At 39.3% G+C, this 20,154-nt stretch overlaps 2 protein-coding genes across 3 annotated transcripts in view; both read right to left on the reverse strand.

The window, feature by feature from the left end:
• LOC114615583 (ATP-binding cassette sub-family A member 9) overlaps positions 1-6,556 on the reverse strand; it is a 61,189-nt gene extending 54,633 nt beyond the window's left edge. The window contains exons 1-4 of the mRNA XM_028761281.1: positions 6,476-6,556; positions 4,397-4,542; positions 1,967-2,165; positions 608-772 (exon numbers count right to left, since the gene is read on the reverse strand). Coding sequence (XP_028617114.1) covers positions 608-772; positions 1,967-2,165; positions 4,397-4,492 — 460 coding nt within the window. The 5' untranslated portion in view covers positions 4,493-4,542; positions 6,476-6,556. The remainder of the gene's footprint in view (positions 1-607; positions 773-1,966; positions 2,166-4,396; positions 4,543-6,475) is intronic.
• Positions 6,557-13,266: 6,710 nt separating this feature from the next.
• Abca6 (ATP binding cassette subfamily A member 6) overlaps positions 13,267-20,154 on the reverse strand; it is a 65,333-nt gene continuing 58,445 nt past the window's right edge. For both annotated transcript variants that reach the window (XM_028761245.1, XM_028761246.1), the window contains 8 exons: positions 19,927-20,099; positions 19,353-19,428; positions 19,174-19,268; positions 16,842-16,961; positions 16,518-16,658; positions 15,328-15,407; positions 13,638-13,693; positions 13,267-13,524 (listed from right to left, as the gene is read on the reverse strand). In XM_028761245.1, coding sequence (XP_028617078.1) covers positions 13,423-13,524; positions 13,638-13,693; positions 15,328-15,407; positions 16,518-16,658; positions 16,842-16,961; positions 19,174-19,268; positions 19,353-19,428; positions 19,927-20,099 — 843 coding nt within the window. In that variant the 3' untranslated portion in view covers positions 13,267-13,422. The remainder of the gene's footprint in view (positions 13,525-13,637; positions 13,694-15,327; positions 15,408-16,517; positions 16,659-16,841; positions 16,962-19,173; positions 19,269-19,352; positions 19,429-19,926; positions 20,100-20,154) is intronic.

The raw sequence follows: 20,154 nt of genomic DNA on the forward strand, positions 1-20,154 counted from the left end.
TGAATGGGTATTCACACTAGGCAGGTATGAAGCCCGCCTAGGCATCTATCAACAGATGAATGGGTATACTTATAGACAGTGAAGTTTTATTCAGCCAGAAGAAATGAATTGATGCTGTTTGCAGGAAAATGGATGCAAAGGGAAGCCATCCTATTAAAACCAAATGAGTCAAACTGAAGGCAGATTGTCACATTTCCTTTGATTTATAGATCCTAGATTTTATATAAATACATAAAACCATCTGTGTATATATATATATAGACATATATAGACATATATATATATGAATGACATGATTGTAGAAGCAAGACTGCTGAATGGGAATAACGAGAGAGAGAGAGGAGAAAATGGGAAGGGTGGGAGTATATAGGGTCAAAGTATACAGCACACTTGCTTGAGTATCTGTTTTTAATCTCACTGTATACAAGAAATATATACCAATAAAAATTATATTTTTGAAAAATAGAGGTTTTATTTAATAAGGATCGATCCATTCTTGATTTGAAATTAACTCAGTTAATTTCAGTTTCTATTATATATCCCAAGGACTGATGACGTAACAGCAATATCTACATTAATGTATTTTTTTTTCTAATGGCAAAGTTACCTGAATGGTCTCTGTGCTCTTTCGTTTTAGGGATCCGCTGACCCCAAGCAAATTTCAAATGATATGAGAAAGTGTCCTTGAAGATGACTCTCACTGCATCCGTTGAGTAATTTAAATCTAGTTCGTTCATGGATTTTTCATCAGGACACGCCACGATTGTTCTTCCTGTCATGTGAAGAAAGGGAATAGTCCAGTAAGCTTCCTAGATGACCCAATGACAACATGCCAGATTCAAGTGTATTCAGGTCATTTTATGTTCAAGTTATTTCTTCCCTAAGACACCCACACTTAGAATGAAGTGGGAGATTTCTAATGTTGTAATGAAGCTGGTAATGTTCTGTGGCAAATGCCCTCACTTTTCAGACATGTTCAGCTTGTGTGTGAACGTTTTGCCTGTGTGTATGTGTGTGCACCACATGAGTGCCTGGGACCAGAGGAACTCAGAAGATTAGAGGCTCATAACTTCTGATGGTCTCTTTTGGGGCCTATTAGCTGCCATCAATGCCAAGTAACTAGGTCTAACTATTCAAGGAGAGTTTCAAAGCTGTGGTGTTTAATTTCTTCTCCCCCTTCCCCTTCCCCTTCCTCTTCCCCTTCCCCTTCCCCTTCCTCTTCCCCTTCCTCTTCCCCTTCCCCTTCTCCTTCCCCTTCTCCTTCCCCTTCCTCCTCCTTCTCCTCCTCTTCCTCCTCCTCCTCCTCCTCCTCCTCTCCTTCTCCTTCTCCTTCTCCTTCTCCTTCTCCTTCTCCTTCTCCTTCTCCTTCTCCTTCTCCTTCTCCTTCTTCTTCTTCTTCTTCTTCTTCTGTTTTAGCTGCTGTATTAGATCTAAAGGGAGTCTCCTCAGACTCTCAGATATCCCTTGACTACTACTTTGCTGTTATACAAACCCAGCAGAAAGATGCCATGTTCGTCTGAGGGCTCCGAGAGCTTCTTCTTTCATCCCTTACACAGGGGAGGGAGCACTCTGTTTTCTTGTGAACACTGCCTATGGGTATTTCCCGCTGCCACTCATTTTTTTCTTCGAATTTAATGTATTTGGAAGGATTACAAAGTCACACTGCCTCTGCCATTGAAGATCCCAGCATCTTCCCCAAACCACACATCTTATTCTGGACTCATCTTATTCTGATATGCTTCATTCTGTACCAAGAATGTTAACCCCTCTTTGACACACAATTGCTCAACTAGATTACTGGGGCACGATATGCTTCTTTACATCAGAAAATAATATCCAACAATGTTGTTAATCAACTCTAGGAATGTCAACATTTAACACAATTTTTTTTCACATGAAAATCCTGAAATGAATTTGTTTATGCTGAAAGTAAGGAAATGACTTCCTGAAGTCGCACAGAGCATACCTTTCATGAATGGAGCTGAGGCCACTTTGTTCATTATCTCCTGGGTGGTTTCGGACTCAGGAGCAAACACAATAATATAATCAGAATCGTTAAAGTTATCAACACGTCCCAGATTCATCACAGGAGCGTCATGAACTTGATGCAAATTGGAGGATAGTTGATATACAAACAATATTAGGAGAAATGAGAAAAGCCATTCCTATATAGTAATGAAAGAAGAAAATCAGGAGTTGTTTCTTTTTTTTTTTTTTACCACAAACAATTGAAACAATTTCACCCTGTTATGTAGTTTGCATTCCATTTGAGTTTTCCCATTTTTAAGTAATTGACTCTACTTTTGTCCTCTAAAGATCCATTTCGTTTGTGTGCACACATGGTGTGTCCTCACAGATGTGTGTGCCTGGTACCTACAGTGGAGGGTATCAGATTCACTGGAGCTGTAGTTACCATATGGCTGTAAGCAACTGTACCAGTGCTGGGAATCTAAGCCAAATCCTCTGCAGGAACACCCAATTCCCTTAATGACTGAGCCATCTCTTCAACCCCTACTTCTGTTCTTTCTTCTGCACATTTTGTAACATGGGCATTGTTCACCAAGACAGAGTTGTGTCAGAGTTCCATTTAAAACTGAAAATGTTTTCTTAATTAACCATACAAAGCAGAACACTGGTTAAGTCTAAAGAGAGCCTCTTTAGGCTCTTCAGATATCCCATGGCTACGTGAATGGGCCACTCATCTGTGTTTGAAAACAAAAGTGGTGTGGAACGGGTTAAGAACATCTACCAACAGAAGCAAGGTCCCGTTTTCTTCTTCATCTGCCCATGCCTGAAATAAGCAGCAAAATAAAGCCTATCAAAAATAATTTTAGGGGATGGAGAGATGGCTCAGTGATTAAGAGCCCTGACTGTTCTTCCAGACGTCCTGAGTTCAATTCCCAGCAACCATGTAGTGGCTCACAACCATCAGTGATGAGAACTGCAATGGCCTCTTCTGGTGTATCTGAAGAGAGCTAGAGTGTACTCCTATACATAAAATAAATAAGTATTTTAAAAAGTAATAATTTTAAAGTTCTTTAATCTATGGCTACTTTATTCTGGAACTGGAAACACAACAGAATGTGTTTACAGCCCAGCACAACAACTCTTAAAGAAGCCCTATAATAAAGTAAAGGCCCAGAATGTCATTGGTTTCCATTTATTTATAAGCTCATTATTCCTTTCAGATTGACCTTGTAGCCACCATATAATTGTTGATTGACATGTGATATCGCATACTTTCATCCTGTTCAGTGTGACATTTTGATTCATGTATACACTGTAGTGATTGGTGTATCTTTCTACAGTCTTATGATTTCTTTGTCGTGAGTACTTCCCCCACCCTAGGTAAAATACCATTATCTTTATAAAAACTATTATATTTTTACGACATCTTTAATTACGTGTGTGTTTGATTTCTAAAGGTAAACTCTATGTCCGTTTACAGTATACACCATATTTCAATAGATGTCTGCTTTGTAGAGTGGTTAAAGAAATCTAGCCTTACATGCAGGTCACTTTTTTTTTTTTCACAAAATCACATAGATTGAATCTTTTCAAACATGAAGAAAAATCAGCAGAGCATTGCTGCACACACCAATGTGTGCACTTATCTTAATATGTTATCTACATCATTGTAATCTACATTATTATTTAGAAATGATTACAATTTCCCATTTTGTGTTTATCATCACTCCGTACATTTGAAATAATATGCATTACATAGTTTCAAAATGTCCATTTTGTTTCATACTCCTGCCCTTCAGTACTGTATATATCTAACCTAAAATCCTTAAAAATCACTTCTTTACATGATATATTTACCCATGTTAATGTCTAAACGTTAAGTTTGCTTCCTTTTGCGATTGAGAATTCACACTGGTGTGAACGAGTGGATATGTTGTTGATGTCACCTACAGTCTTTAGAATTGTAAATACAGAGAAATGGGAGACTTCCAATAGTAGGTTACTGTGAGAGGTTTTTTTGGTCTTTTTTTTTTAACCCTTGGGTTACATTCTGAAGTAATTATAGACTAAAGTTAGCCTCTTTGACATTGCCCCAAACTTCAGGGTCTGTGCCTTCATGAGACAGACCCTGATTAACCCAGATGTTAATTATTAACTCTGTAGTATAAAGACACAGCTTCGTTTTACAGGGCATTTCTCAATATGAGTTCTTTGAAAAGTGTCTCTAGGAAGACATATAATGTTGTGTATTTAATTTTTTTATGAAAAAGAATAGTGGCAAAGCCCAGGACTTGAAGAATTTTAGCTTGTTCATTTTATCTGCGACATGTTAAAAAGCATGGGTTAACAATTATGTTGGTTTCACTGAGACGAAATCTATTTTTTCCTTTTCTATCTACGAGAACACGCAGCAGATGCGGAACCTTACCAGCAGCGTCTCTCTTCTCATCCTGAACTTTCTGAGCCAGTTCTTGCAGAGAAGAGCCCACATTTGCTGACCCAGTCTCAAGCGTCTCTTCCTCATTTTGACTTGTTTATTTTTTTAAAGGACATCAAGGAAGTAGATGTGAAAGTCTGAAATAGAAAACGTTGTGCAATCAAACCAGAAAGAAACAGCTTAACAGCTGGTCCTAATTACGTGCCTGGAGAAGAAGGATGCCAAACATAGAAATCAGAGGGAAGAAAGGGTAGAAAGAAGTTGGTAAATCTATTGAAAAAATTATAAAAGGGAAATAATTGAAAGGCTTTTCTTCGACGGACTGACTCTTCAGAGACTTTAACAATGTCACAAGCTGCTGCAGCTAAGTTTTCTGAGCTTTGTGTAGGTTGATGGAGGTCTCAAGTTACCCTGTGCATTAAGTTAGTTATTTCTAATTATGAGTTGCTACTCAGCAGAACCCCACCAGTCAATCACTTCTGCTCCCGGGTCTGCATCTGTACTCAGTGACCTGTACTAAGATGCTTGCATATGTAGATCACGCTGGCAGGGTGTTATGGAGCGCACTTTTACAAATACCATCCAAATGTAACTCTGTAGGAATTAGATGAAATGTGTTAATAGCCATTGCTCAACCTAAGAAACTTTTAAGGATATGGTGTCAATTAACTCTTGTGCATTTTTAAAAGAAAAAGTTGAGTGATACAACAATATAATTCATATGAATTCACAGCATGAGGAATACATGTTTCTAAATACATCCTGGAGCTAAAAAGATCACTATCAAATACAACTTAATATTATCATTAGTGATAGTTACAGTTATCATTTGTGAGAAATAAGAATGGAGGTCAGATATGAAATGGGACTTATAGGTCCAATGAAGTAAATAAAAAATAACAAAGAGAGGTGCTTTGTATGTCGTGGACTCAAAACAATGATTAACTCACCCCTTTATTGACCTTTCCTAATCGAAGTTTGAAAAGATCTTGGGAAAACCACTAGGAAAAAAACTACAGGTCAATTATATCTAAATCCAAGGAAGAAAAATGGAAATTCTAGATAATTTCATATTGCTTACCAGCTATATAAATATATAAACATTGCTACCAGCTATATAAAAACTCCAAGTAATAATATCATCAATAGGCTGTGACAATTGGAAACTCTAATGTATACTAAACTATATTTCCATCTAAGAAACCAATACTGTGGCAAGCCTTGGTATCTAAAAGCATAAAGATATATTTTCCAAGTTGTAACTCTTCTTTCTTAGCTAATTAAAAATGTACTTGCAGGAAAATATTCATAACTAAGAGCGATTATATATTATGTAATCTAATTGCCATGCATTAAGTCATGTGATCCTGGCTGTTAAGACTTAATTATTCCATTGCACACGTTCTTGTAAAATGCTGTTCTCTCTAGAAGGATAAAATACCTAGCTTAAATTATCCTGAATAGCAAATTGCATGATTTAAAAATAATAAAATGGTTGTTACAAGCCAGTCATTTCCGAATCAAAGAGTATTTCTGTTACTCAGAGAATGCATGCATCACAAGAGTCAGAACGCCTTATATATTTACTATGATAAAGAGTGTCAGTGGACTGTTTGCTCAAATGCTCTCAAAGTTGGTTAAAACAACTCAAAACTCATAAGATCTGGCATCCTGATGTTTACATTCCTCTGGCAGTAAAACTGAACACACACACACACACACACACACACACAGAGAGAGAGAGAGAGAGAGAGAGAGAAATCCAAATAACTTCGAAAACAGCAAGAGGCAAGCAAGCTACATTCCTTTCCACTTACCCACTTGCCTGTTCCATGATATGTGCTGTTTATGCAAAATGCTTTAGTCATGGAGTAAAACGGGAAGTTCTTAGTTTTCCAACTGCTATTCAGTCATCCAGTATAAAATACTCAAAGGTTTGAAAAATCAAAACGACTTAGTAGTAGCTTCCTACACTTGGTGACTTCCTCCGAAATGTTTGACACGATTTTGCTGTCTCTGCTTGTCTATCACATTGAAGTGCTAACAACCACAGTTTAGAGGTTAACTTACTCTAAGGAAAGATGAAGTAGGAATCTTCAAAAAGTTCATCCACAGATCTTTGTCCCAGAGGAAGCATCACATTTCTTCTTTCAGATCACTGCTACATCTTGGTTTTGATTTTCCTTACGGTTCTGTTTTACTCGGAGAATTCTTCTGAGGGTTCCGACTGGCTGCAGAAAGCTCTACTCACACTCCTGGACTGTTTTTTTTTTTTTCTTTCTCTGCCTCCCGCCTGTTCCTCAGCAGGGAATCTGTGGTTGCAGATGGTTGGTTGGACATATTGGAATGTTAGCAACTGTTAAACCAGGAAGAAGCTAGGCTTTAAATATTTTTTTCCTTTGGATTAAACCCCCAATAGAAGAGTGGATTCTCAAGAGTATTTTTAGCAAAAATAGTATACAGGCCAGCTCAGAGAAAAATGGAGCAGAAAAAGAATTTCTTAAATTACAGAAACAAACATACAAATCGGATAGAATGCTGTCTCAAAGGCTCTTGTGGATTTTTTTTTAAAAGCTGAATCTACACGTGGCAAGGAAGCAATGTGACTATTTTCAGGGTGAGAGGATGGGTCTGAATTTTTATCCATACCTCAGTAGCACTGTATGCATGCTGTCTGCAGCATAGTTTTTATGGTATAAAGCATAATATTGAGAGAGAGATTGTATTCTCAGCCTGGGGAGAATGTTCACCAAGTAAAGTACTTACCTTGCAAGCATAAGGAACTGAGTTCAATTCCCAGAACCCATGTAAAAATGTCAGGAGTGTTGGCTTCGAGGATGCATTCATAGTGCTGAGGTGGTGAGGGAAACAGGAGGATCCCTGGGACTTACTGCTAGCCCGCCTAGCCTTATTAGTGAGCTTTGTGGTCCAGACCAATAGGAGACCTTGTCTCTAAGGAGGTGGATGGACGTTTCTAAGGTTAATAGCCAAGGGCCAAGGTTGTCTTCTAGACTTTGTCTGAATAAATACACATATGCAATGTATCTGCCCCCAAAAGAGAGGTGGGGGAGAGGGAGTAAGGGGGGGAGAGAGGGAGGAAGAGATTGTTATATTAATGTTAACCTCAGGTCACAGTCTCGATATGTCCTGTCTGCCATGTGATCAAATGTTCACAGCGGACGATGACCACATTATCATGAATACCTTGTGTACATGGAAGACCAAGCGTCTCACGGATATGAAATGTTCCTTCAATATTTATTCAAGTCTATTTACCATTTTGCTAATTATATTAGATCCAGAAACTGTTCTTCAAAGTCCGTACAAGCAGATGGAACTCATAATCCGTGGGGCAGCAAGTTCTCTGATTGTTTCTGTATGTCTGCTGCCCTCTGTGGAATGGAATGCACATTAGCACATTTAATAACACTGCTAACATTTTCTGTACAGACACTGTGATTTAGAAATAGTCTTATTTCTTAGTAATGAATAAATCTCCTCTTTCCTTGGACCCAGGTGAACTGCATACACATGGGGTTTTTCTGATATCTTCCTTAAATACATATTGTTTCTTAAAAACATAAGATGTGAGATAGCTCAGTTCTTAAGAGCATGTTCTGCTATAACAGAGAACTGGGTTTGGTTCCAGGGAGATCGGATGTCCTCTTCTGTCCCCTATGGGCATTGCTTGCATGTCAACTAGAGTCATTTAGGCAAAACACCCACACATATAAAATGGAAATAAATAAATCTTTGTATACATTTATAATAGGTGTGATGGGTTGAATAGATATGGCTCATGAGTTTGAAAGCTTGACCTATGGGGAAGAGGCACTACTAGCAGCTGTGACCTTGTTGGAGTAGGTGTGGCCTTGTTGAAGTAGATGTGGCCTTGTTGAAATGGGTGTGTCCTTGTCAGAGTGGGTGTGGCCTTGTTGGAGTAGGTGTCGCCTTGTCAGAGTGGGTGTGGCCTTGTTGGACAAAGTGTGTCAATGTAGGAGTGGGCTTTGAGGTCTCCTATATTCAAACTATGTCCATTGTAGCACACAGTCTCCTGCTGCTGCTTTATGTTATGTTTCTCTCAGGGATGGTTTGATGATGGCCTGCTTACACTGAAAACACACAAGTGTTCATGCTATCTAGCTCTGCATCTCTATCCACCCTTCCCTTGCGTTGGCTACAACTCCAGCCACATGGAGCTGTACCTGCATGGTGTTACACTTACCCCCTCTGTTTCTTCCCTAGAGTTAACCTCAGCTTGATCACCTTTGCCTCTAGAATGCCTCTAATCCTGTGAGGGCTGCACACCACTGCCAGATGCTGCCGTGGCATAGAGTGGAGTCTGTGTACAACTCATTTCTTTATCAACTGGGCATGCTCATGCCTTACCACAAGTGTAAAACTCCGGATAATAGGGGGCTGGAGAGACGGCTCTGTGGTTAAGAGCATTGGCTGCTCTTCCAGAGGTCCTGAGTTCAATTCCCAGCACCCACATGGCACCTCACAACTGTCTGTAACTCTTGTTCCAGGGGACCCAACACTGTTACATAGACATACATGTAGTCAAAACACACATGTACATAAAATAAAAATAAATATTAAAGAATCCAGATAATAGTAAAGAATCCATATAGGGAGCTGAAGACATAGGTTAAGAGCATTGGTTACTCTTGCAGAGGACCTGGATTTATAATACCTGTAAAAAAAAAAAAAAAAGAAAAGAAAGAAAGAAAGAAAGAAAGAAAGAGAGAGAAAGAAAAACTAAAGCGAAGAATCTGAATTGTACTTCTCAAATCAGCCTGGGATATGAAAGTTGCTCAGAATATGTTTTGAGCTTAAAAGTATAGTGAAGACTATGAATTGGAGAAACAAAAGAAGATAGTATCTATTGTTTTCTAGTGGTATGGTTATGAAAGATTTGGGTAGAAGCTAAAATTAAATAGTTCTGGATCAAGAGAAGGTTCTTTGTGTGCTGTTGTTGTTGTTGTTGTTGTTGTTGTTGTTGTTGTTAAGTATAGGCTCTTACTAAACGACCTAACCTTAAACTCATACCAATTTTGCTGTCTCACCCTCCCCAGGGCTGTAATAACAGGTAAGAGGCACCATGCCTAGCTTGGTTTTGGCTTTTTTAAAGACGAAACTCCGAAGGAGCAGTAAAGGGGGAGATGTAAAAATGTGGGAGAAATCAAGGAACAAACCAAGTGTTGGGTTTTAAATGGAGTAAGTGGGACTGGAGAGATGGCTCAGTGGTTAAGAGCAGTGATTCCTCTTCCAGAGTTCCTGAGTTCAATTCCCAACAACCACATGGTGGCTCACAACCACCTGCCATGGGATCTGATGCCCTCTTCTGGTGTGTCTAGAGATAGTGACAGTGTAATAAATAATTCATATTTCATATAATAAATAATTTTTTTAAAAAAAATGGTAGGGATAATCATTATAGAGGAAACATAAATATTGGAGAAATCAAGTAAGGAAGCGTTGGGCTTTAAATGGAACATGGGTAAGTATCGTAGAAGAAACACAGCAGTAGTTCTGCCTTGTAGAGGGGAGGCATAAGGGAACACCAGTGAAAGCAGACAGGATGCTACTCAGCCTTGGTGGAGCCTCTGGTCGAGCAATCCTGATTCTCCCATGTTTGATGACATAACTATGTGGTCTCTTCCAAACGAGGTCTTACAATCAGGTTGGGGGTAGCGCAGAGTACTGACAATGACCTATAATGTTTTATTTGACTGGGCATTTATGGGATTACTTTGGCCAACAGTTTAGAAAGATGTACCCCATTTCTGCTTCTTGGCATTTTATTTGACAGCATATGATGTCCAGTCATTTCCCCATTACATGGTAACCTCATTTCTTCTGTGTGCGTGTGTGCGTGTGTGTGATTCCTGGTTTGGTTTAGGTTTAAGGCTTAACAGAAAGAATATGAAATTGAGTAAGTAGTAGGGTAGGGGAAATAATATGAACAAATACATTAAATGATGACTTTTATAAAAAATTAAAGCTTAAAGGATGTTTATGAAGTAACAATTTCAACTGAGAGACGTCTGTGTATGAAATAGAAAAAAAAATAAAAGTAACAATGGGTGTGGTAAGCAATTGAGAAAAGTGTCAACTCTAGAAATGAGAGATTTCTAGAAATAAAGTTTCCAGAAGTAATTTCTAGAAATGAAAGAGATTTGAAATTTACTTGTGATAAAAGCTCTCAAGTCCAGTAAAACATCTTGCTGATGTAGGTGGTGCTACTTAGCATAAAAGTGAAATTTGTCTCAGATGATGCATCAAAAAATATATGTATTAACGAGTCTGAGTGGGGGATGGACTCTTGAAAGCCTTCACCCCTCCCTGGAAGTTATGGCTGCTAGTGGAGGGTATCTTAGCTTGAGTTTCTATTATCTATGATAAAACACCATGACCAAATCAACTTGGGAGGAAATGTTTTATTTCATCTTACAATTTTCAAAACACACTCTGTCACTGAGGGAAGTCAGGGCAGGAACTCAAGACAGGAACCTGGGGGCAGGAACTAAAGCAGAGGGCATGGAGAAGTGCTGCCTGCTGACGTGCTCCCCATGGCTTGCACATCCTGCTTTCTTATACCATCCAAGACCATTTTCTCAGAGATAACACCTCCCACAGTGGGTTAGGCCCTCCCATACTAATCATTAACTTGTAGCTTGTACCAAATTAACAAAAACAAGCAAAACAAAACAATCTAGACAGAAGATAAGACTTTTTTCAATGTAGCCACTGATAAATTGTCCATGCTGAGGTAAACAACCCCCATCTTTGCCCATTCATATAACATAACCCTATTTAAACTCAGTCGAACACACACACACACACACAAACACACACACACACAGAGTAGAAGGAGTACTAGGCAGGAAACAGAAAGAGTCCATGGGATGAGAAGTTAACAAGAAAAGGTAATGAGAGTTAGCATGATCAACATACATTATACACATGCATGATCAACACATTATGCACACGGATGATCAACATATATTGTACATGTACATGTTCAACATGCATTATACACATGCATGATCAACACACATTATACACATGCATGATCAAGACACATTATACACATGCATGATCAACATACATTATATACATGCGTGATAGACACACATTATACACATGCATGATAGACACATATTATACATGTGCCTGATCTACATACATTCTACAAATAATAAAGTTAAACAATAAAAAGTTCACCTAACAACTGACATTAGTGAGCTGGTTGAAATATTAGCTACCAAAACTGATAAACAATGAAAGACAAATATATGCGCTGATTGATAAGCCAGCTGAAATAGAATTCATCCTGTGAGGGTAGAGTGAGCAATATATTTTCATTAAAAAAATCCTGAGATCTTTGTCTTTTATGGTCATCTCCAAAGGAACTACTAACACTTTCCCTTGAAAGGAAGTAGCTTCGTGCTCAAAATTTATGAATCCTTTTGTTAAAAAAAATAAAAAATAAATATTGATGCACAGAATCATGATGCTGCTGACTAACTTGTGGGAAGGTAGGAGGTATAATGGAGAGCTAAAATATAAAAAGTACGATTTGGAGGAGAGAGGCATGATCCTGCCTAAATCCTCTATAAATCTTACAGCTGGAGATGAGGCCATGATGCTGGTAAGTTTTGGAACTGCAGGGTCCAGTGTGTTAGACAATAGTCCCAGGTAGGGATTTAAATATAAGCCTTCATTAACTTAAAACCCATAACACTTAAAATTTAACCCCTTTAGCTCTGTAAAGTAAGCAGCCTGGAAGTCAGCATTTCTTTCTTTACATTAAAACTGAAAGTTCATTATATTTCTTGGAGTAAGAAAACCATGGCTCTGAAATCTATAGAAACTCTTAAAATGGACTCGTATCTCCTAAACAGTGACTATAGATTATTTACCATTAATTTGCAAATAGAACCTTTTGCTATAATGGTGGTACAGGCTGACCATCTCTTATTGGAAATGTTGAAGTGTTTCAGATTTTGAAATGTTGGTCCATTCAACATCTTAGGACTTAATTCCTGGCATGCAATTCACATAGGTTTCAAATGCACCTTATATACAAAGCCCAAAGGTAACTTAATACAATAGTTTTAATGAGCCTTGGTTTGACCTTGACCTGTCACCTGTCAGGTAAGAGATTTTTCAATTCGTAGCATCCCTTGAAATGTTTGCCTCTCTACCAGATCAGCCTTCCAGATAGTGGTGCTCAACTGTGGAATACACCGCTAAACTATTTCATTACATTTAAAGCCTACAAGTGGGTAGTAAAGAGATTAAAGCGCAAAAGGAAACAAAGAATATAAACAACACAAATTTAAATGCAAATGTGTAATGCTTCAATATTACTTTAAGTTTGAAGGCAAAAGAGAATTTCAATGTTATAACAGTAAACATAAGTTTATAGTTAGGAACTATGTATACCATATAAGGTAATAGTTCTACAAAAGTGGATTAAGGAAAGTAAACAATTTAATTTTTGTATGGAAGAACTATGGGGCTCTTTTGTTAAGTTTTACTTAATTTCTATATTTTTTTCCATTATACAAATAATTTCTATATTTTTTCCATTATACAAATACTCTTTTTTAAACCTATTTATTTTATTTATACATGAGTGTATGTCTATGTACATATGTGTGCAGGAGCCCATGTATGACAGAAGAGGGCCCTGAGAACATTCCCCGTATGTTTCTGCAAGTGAAAGTCCTGATAATTGTTACAAATTAATATCTTTTTAAAATTGAGTTTGTAGTCTCTGCAGTAGTCAGTAGCCTGGTTCTGGGTGATTTTACTTTACAAGTAGTTTGTATTTCCTGATAGCCTCTAAGTTTTGAGACACGAATAATTGTAAAATTTATTTTGATGTTGATTGAGCAGATAAAATATGTACAATGTTAACATGAAAACATCTTTGAAATCATTAATTCCATTCATTACTAGATAAGACAAGTCTGTGGGATGACAGAATGGTTAGGTCTGAGACTTTACAGCTCATCTGAGGGAAGGAGGAGTCTCCTCCCCATGGATGTACCAGCTTCTTCCTGAACATCTCCCAGCTCCTGCTCCTTTGAAAGCTCTAAAAATACCTAAGTAGGAGACAAAGCAGGAAAACAATTACTAAGCTGTTGGTTGTCCTCCAAAAGAATGTGGAAAATGCACGCTCCTCTCACAAAATACAAAGTCAGGCAAGTTGACTCACTCTGTCCAGTGTGCACTGAGAGAGGCTGTAGTCTTCCAGGTTAAAGCCGTGCTTCACTGAAAAATAAATCAATCAATAAAGGACGGTGAAAGTTTTCAAAGTCCTACACACCAAAATAAAATTATTAAAAATAAATGAAAGATAAAATGAATAAAGAAATTCAGGACAGAACCATATCACAAGGCATGCATGGAGTTCACATAGGAGGAGGCATGTGACGTTCCTACATACCAAATGCTGCATTTGAGGAAACTTTAATAAATTTTCTCAAAGTTTTACAGCAACAAAAATTTATTATAAGTGCATGCCAAATTCATCTTAGTATTGGATTGTTTCACATTGTATTTTCCTAATCTCTGCTGTTTCTCGAGTGCACATCCTTGGGAGGCATGCACGCTCCTTGATTAAATTATTCTTACATATGAGGGAGATTCCATTCCATGCTCTTTGAGAGAACCTCCATCAACACTCCCTTTAGTGGTCATCTACCTCATCAGGTCTCCACTGGGCACCTCACGAAATCTACAGAGCAGCTGCTGTTAGATTGAAGTACTCACTTATCTGAGGTTTAAAACTGATGCAGCAGGACTCTCCTCCTGTGTGACAGGCACTCTGAGATGCCAGTAACGGGACAGGAACAGGAACAGACAAAAGCCTTGGCCTTTGTCTGTTCCTTTGTGTATTTTAGCAGGAGAGATATGAGCATTGTATTCATAAGCTTTTAAATATATAATAGAAGAGATGGCAAGAGAAATGGTAAACCCACAGATACACACCCATACACACAACTCACACACACACACATGAGTGTGCACACACTCGAACTTGTACACACACACACACACACACACACACAGATGTATTCTTCTTTGCACAGGACCATCAGAGACATTATAGTATTAATCTGATGATTAAGCAGAATCCTACAAATATGAAGAAGCAGCTAAATATTTAGGAAACAGAATTCCAAAAAGAAGGATCAACAAAGGCAGAGTCCTGAGGCAGGAGCTATGTAACTGGCAACAATTAGAGTGAGCCAGGAAGTCGGCTATTTAGAGTACACACAAGCAGAGATACACGTTATCTCAAGCACAACCTGGCAGTCACTGTTCTGGGGACTGTCCCTCACTGTAGAGATGACCTACGTACAATGGCTGGGATTGGTAATTTCATCCAATGTCTGTGTGAGCCTGTGCCAGCCTGTGTGAGCTTTGGCACTGTGATACGAACACAGAGACAAGCTTCAGGATTAGAGTTCTTCAGCAAATTACACAGTGATGATCTTCTACAGAGAACAATCTAGCTAGCTGACAGACAGACACACAGATAGACTGACAGATAGACAGACAGGATTGTCCTTCAAGTAACAAGAGGAGTTCCGGCTCAGTTAAAGAATGGTTTTAGCTATTATTCCATAACAGCAAGTCAAACCCATCAGCCAGCCAGGGTTTTTCCTGTGTTGATACAGATGTGCAATGAGGACAGCTAAGCTCCACTCGGTGTCCTCAGCAGCTTCCGGCCCCATTACAGACCAACTTCTTCCCAGAGAACTGGATTTCTTACCATTAGAATTCATAAAATCAACAGTCTGCAGGGCCTGTTTTCTTTAATTCTTTGCACATCCACCTTGCATTAAATTATTCTCCAAAAAAAAATTATTGTCCAGGTTCCTTTAAAAGCTCATTCTTACCTGCTTCTAGTTTGTGAAAGGCCTGAGACAGAGGATGAACATCTGTTATGGGTAGCTTGTAGGTCAACAAGGAGAAACACCTGGGAATGGGAGCACATTAGAGTCAACTGTTCATTTCTAGGTAGGGATGATGAACATCAAAATGAATCTGTGTGTCACCGGCCATTTTGTTTTAAAAATAAAACTAGTACAAGGTAATATACAGGCTAAATATGAAATTATTTGCCAAAAAAGCTTTGGAAATGATTGAAGGGAACTAGCTGTTGTAGTCATTTCTAGAAATGACACATTGTTACTAGTTATATTCTTACCTAGCCCAGTTAACTCAAACCAATTACTTGTTAAAATATAGAAACTGGAAGGGGCATCCTTAGGCTAGTCCAAATACAGCTGGAAAATAACTTCAAATGAAAGTTAGGTATTGTCACCATAAAACTAACTTGTAAGGTGATCTAAGGCTGGGGAGTGCGACAGGACAGTTGTGGAGAGACTTAAACGTCTAAGAACAGACAGGTTTAGGCTCTTTCCTTCTGCTGCCTCTGACTGCAACCTTTGCTCCAGATTAACAGTGTGATGTTCCTAACAAGGAGTCTGGGCAGATGTCCAGCCTGGCTGTCTTCAGACCAGACCACCCTCTTCCTTTCATATCATTCATCCCACATTTATCCAAGCCTACTTCTTTATCTAGTGATACCAAAGGTTGTGGAGTAACAGCAGGTTTTGGACTATACCTTAGATAATCATTACATTTGCACTGTGTGAAGATAACAGGCTTGTGTCTTGTTTCTCTGATGTGCTCATCCCTCTAATTTTAAATTCAGTAGCTGCTTTAATCATCTTGTCCTGTTCCTAACAACACATACACACTCATGCAGCCATGCATACACGTGCACATGCATGCATGTATGCACACACGTGTCTGTACAAATGTTTGTGTAAATACATGCACTCCTTTATAGTCCCCATTTTGAAGCAGAAAGTTATATTAAAGGAAGACTCCTTATCCTTCTTCCTACTTCCTGGAGGAAGAGACACACTTTCCTGGTTAGTTTACAAATTTCTTATAACTCTGAAGACTGAACCTTTTTGAGGTCCTTCACTCTTGCTGTGACGTGCCATCACGGCACTAACAGAAAGCACAGCGTATGAAAAGTGTCATGATTATCTCTGTCGGTGACAGTTCTCTTTACCTGTCCTGGCGTGCAGCCTGGGGGAACAGCTTCAGAATCTCCCTGTGAACTAACGGCTCTTGAGAAATTTCCTTCACTCTGAGTTCCAGAATGTAACTCTTGCCGAATTTCCTCTTCAGGTGTTGGATTGAACCAATGCATCTGTGAGTAGGAAGAGCACGATGGAGGAAAAAGGAAAACACTGTCATTGATTTTTTTGTTGTTAGTTTCAGAGATATTAGAAAGGGGTATCAGGGAGGACGGCAGAAGGAAGGAAAGAGCTGTCATCCATGACTTGCTGTTTCTATCAGGCAATCCCAGATCAAGGCATTGAGAGAGGCTCACCTCAGCCTTCCAGACACCATAATGGCAGCTCGGTCACACAGAGCCTCTGCCTCAGCCAGGTCATTTGTAGACAAGAGGACGCCCTTCTCGTTGTCTCTAACAGCTGCCTGGATTGCCTGCCTTAAGTCAGCAAAATGGATAGAAATTAAAACCAAAAGCAGAGAGAAAAGGAGGGAAAGATAAAGGAATAGAGGGAAAGATAGATGAGATACAGTTTACAAATCATATTGATATGATTTGTAAACACAAGAGAAATGAATACTGGCTAGTTCACTTAAAATAAAGAGAACGTTTTTGATATCTTAGCTGTGTTCATGTTATTACAATTAAACTTTAAGAAGAAGTTTCAGGGGCTGGAGAGATGGCTCAGCAGTTCAGAGCACTGACTGCTCTTCCAGAGGTCCTGAGTTCAGTTCCCAGCAACCACATGTGGCTCGCAAGCATCTGTAATGGGATCTGATGCCTTCTTCTGGTGTGTCTGAAGACAGCTACAGCGTACTCATATAAATAATAAATTTTTTAAAAATGGAGAATTTTCCTTGTCTTTTGGAGATGCCAGTTGAAATAGCGATGAGGTAAAAGTGTTGCTGCTTCACCTGGCCTTTAAAATCATAGTAGTTGGAAAAGGAAGGGGACCGAGAAATAGATGAAAAAGGAAGGTGGGCCCCCTAGTGGCAATGGTTGGAACTGTATGATGAGTATAAAGGATTCATAATAATTCTACATTTACATCAAATAGTGATAACAGATAAAAAAAAAAACATTTTAAATGGGAGAGGATACTGGGTACTCCCAAATGTGAAGTTAAGTTAGGGTTTTATTAGCCCAAAGGACAATTCACAGAAAGTAGAAAAAAGCTAAAATGATACAGAGTCAGTAAATTTGACAGACTGAGTGAAAATGAAAACGGAAGTTATATCAGCAAGTCAAGGCTCTTTTAAAAAACCGCCTCAGCAGTAAAATAAATTGTTACAGAATTATGCATAACTAAAGTACAAAATTAAGAGAACTGGAAGTTAACTAAGCGTTTGACAAAACACCTAGAGTTTATGTTAAGCCAAAAACTGCAGGCATAGAGAGCATTTAGATTATTCTTATGTTGAATATTTGTTTTCCTAATGACACAAACTCTCTCTGTAGTCAGAGCACGTGTGTTGAATGTCTCATAAAGGACCATGTGCTGACAGCTTGGCCCCCAGGCAGTGCTGTTAGGAGGGGATGAGATCTTTAAGAGGTGAGGTCTAAGTAGATGGTCTTAGCACAGCAGGGGCATCTCAGTACCTCCCGCATTCTCTTTGCTCCTTGACGTGTGAAGTGACCAAGGCTATCATATGTTCCTGACATGGCATGCAGCCCCAAAGCCTGATATGGATCAAAGGGTCAACCTGATATGGCATAGAGCCCCCAAACTTTCAAGTCAAAACAAATCTTTTCCCTTTGAAATTTGATCTGCTGAAGTGCTTGCTAACCTGGCTACTGAGAGGATATCAGCACATAGCAGAAATCACTAGGATCAGAAGCCTGAGACAATCAACTCAAAAGTAGAAGTTTATTTTGCATTAATATCAGTGGTTCCAAGCCGTGTTGGATTAGACCCATTGCTTTGGGCCTAAGGCAATGCAGAACACCATGGTGGGGCAAGGCACGAGCGAGGGGGTTGCGGGGGGAATAACACAGCTGCTTTCTTCAGGTACCAGGAAGTAAGGAAGACACTAGAAAGCAGAGTCTTGGTGTCTTCTTCAAGGTCAACTTAACCCCTTTCACCAATGTGATGGTTTGTATATGCTTGGCCCAGGGAGTGGCACTATTAGAAGGTGTGGCCCTGTTGGAGTAGGTGTGTCACTGAGGTTGTGGGCTTTAAGACCCTCATCCTAGCTGCCTGGAAGTCAGTCTTCTACTAGCAGCCTTCAGATGAAGATGCAGAACTCTCAGCTCCTCCTGAACCATGCCTGCCTGGATGCTGCCATGTTCCTGCCTTGAGGATACTGGATTGAACCTCTGAACCTATAGGCTAACTCCAATTAAATGTTGTCCTTTATAAGACTTGCCTTGGTCATAGAGTCTGTTCACAGCAGTAAAAACCCTAACTAAGACAACCAGGCTCTACCTCTCAAGGGCTCTAGCTAGCACCCCTCAACAGCACTGCTAGCTGGGGACCCAACCTTCAAAACACAGGCCTGTAAGGAACATTTACCACCCATGCTACAGCAGCTAACTAATACAATCTCCACTGAAGCTGGAACCAGTGGGCTCATGGATCTGTTTGCAAAGATGTTATCGATACAGTTTTACATGTTGATCACTGTGGGTCTGGGCCTACAAGGATTCTCACCACATTTGTTGTTTCCCGGACACATCTAAGCCTGTAGATGGTTCATCCAGAATCAAGACAGGTGAATTTCCCAGGATGCTCAGCGCAAAGCACAGCTGCAATGCAGAGAAAAACAAAATGTCCTCCGTTTGCTTGTGTACCACATACACTCTGGGAAGGGCACCAAACACCACACGTACCTTTCTAGTCACTCCTGCCACTAGGCTCTGCACTCGGACATTCAGCTGGTCGTGTAGTTTAAAAGCATTCACTAATCTAAGAGAAAATAAGACAGGAATAGCACACTAAGAGAGAACTTTTGGAAAATGAACTCACCCATAATTATAAAAACACCGCAGGAAAGGATGGTAGTATTGTTCTCAAAATTGAAATCACAATAGAGGCTATTTCATTTTTTTTTCCTCATGAGATCATTTTTGAAATGATCTAATTTTTATATTGTTAAATGATTTAATTTTTTTAATAAAATGAGAAACTAAACTGATGGTTACTCCATTTCCTTTCTTTTTTTTTTCATTAGAATCCTAAAGACAGTCATGAATATAGACTTACTCCTTCTTTGTCAACTATTGAAGTCAATGATTTTTTACCTCAGGCATGTAGGGAGATGGGTGTGGTCTCTCATTTCTGTTCTACCACCAATGCTTTGAAAAGGCGGAAATGCCTGTCTACTCCTGTCCCTCACTAGTGAATTCAGTGTGAGTAGCACCTCCCGCCTCTTGACAAAGGGGATTCTGGGACCCTCTGCCGTACCTTGAAATGGCAATGACAGCATCCTCCTTCCTCAGCCCCTTCACAGCAGCATACACCTCCAGGTGCTCCTTCACAGTCAGGATGGGCCACAGCACATTCTCCTGAGGGCAGTATCCAAACTCTGTGCCATGGCTCTGGTGACGCACAGCTGAACTTAATCCTTTCACTTCCACCTACAAGAGAAAGCAGCTTTACTGAAGATGTGGGAAGCCCTTTCTGCACACAACC

This window comes from Grammomys surdaster, unplaced genomic scaffold, assembly GCF_004785775.1.
Source record: "Grammomys surdaster isolate TR1022 unplaced genomic scaffold, NIH_TR_1.0 126906, whole genome shotgun sequence".
Classification (NCBI taxonomy): Eukaryota; Metazoa; Chordata; class Mammalia; order Rodentia; family Muridae; genus Grammomys; species Grammomys surdaster.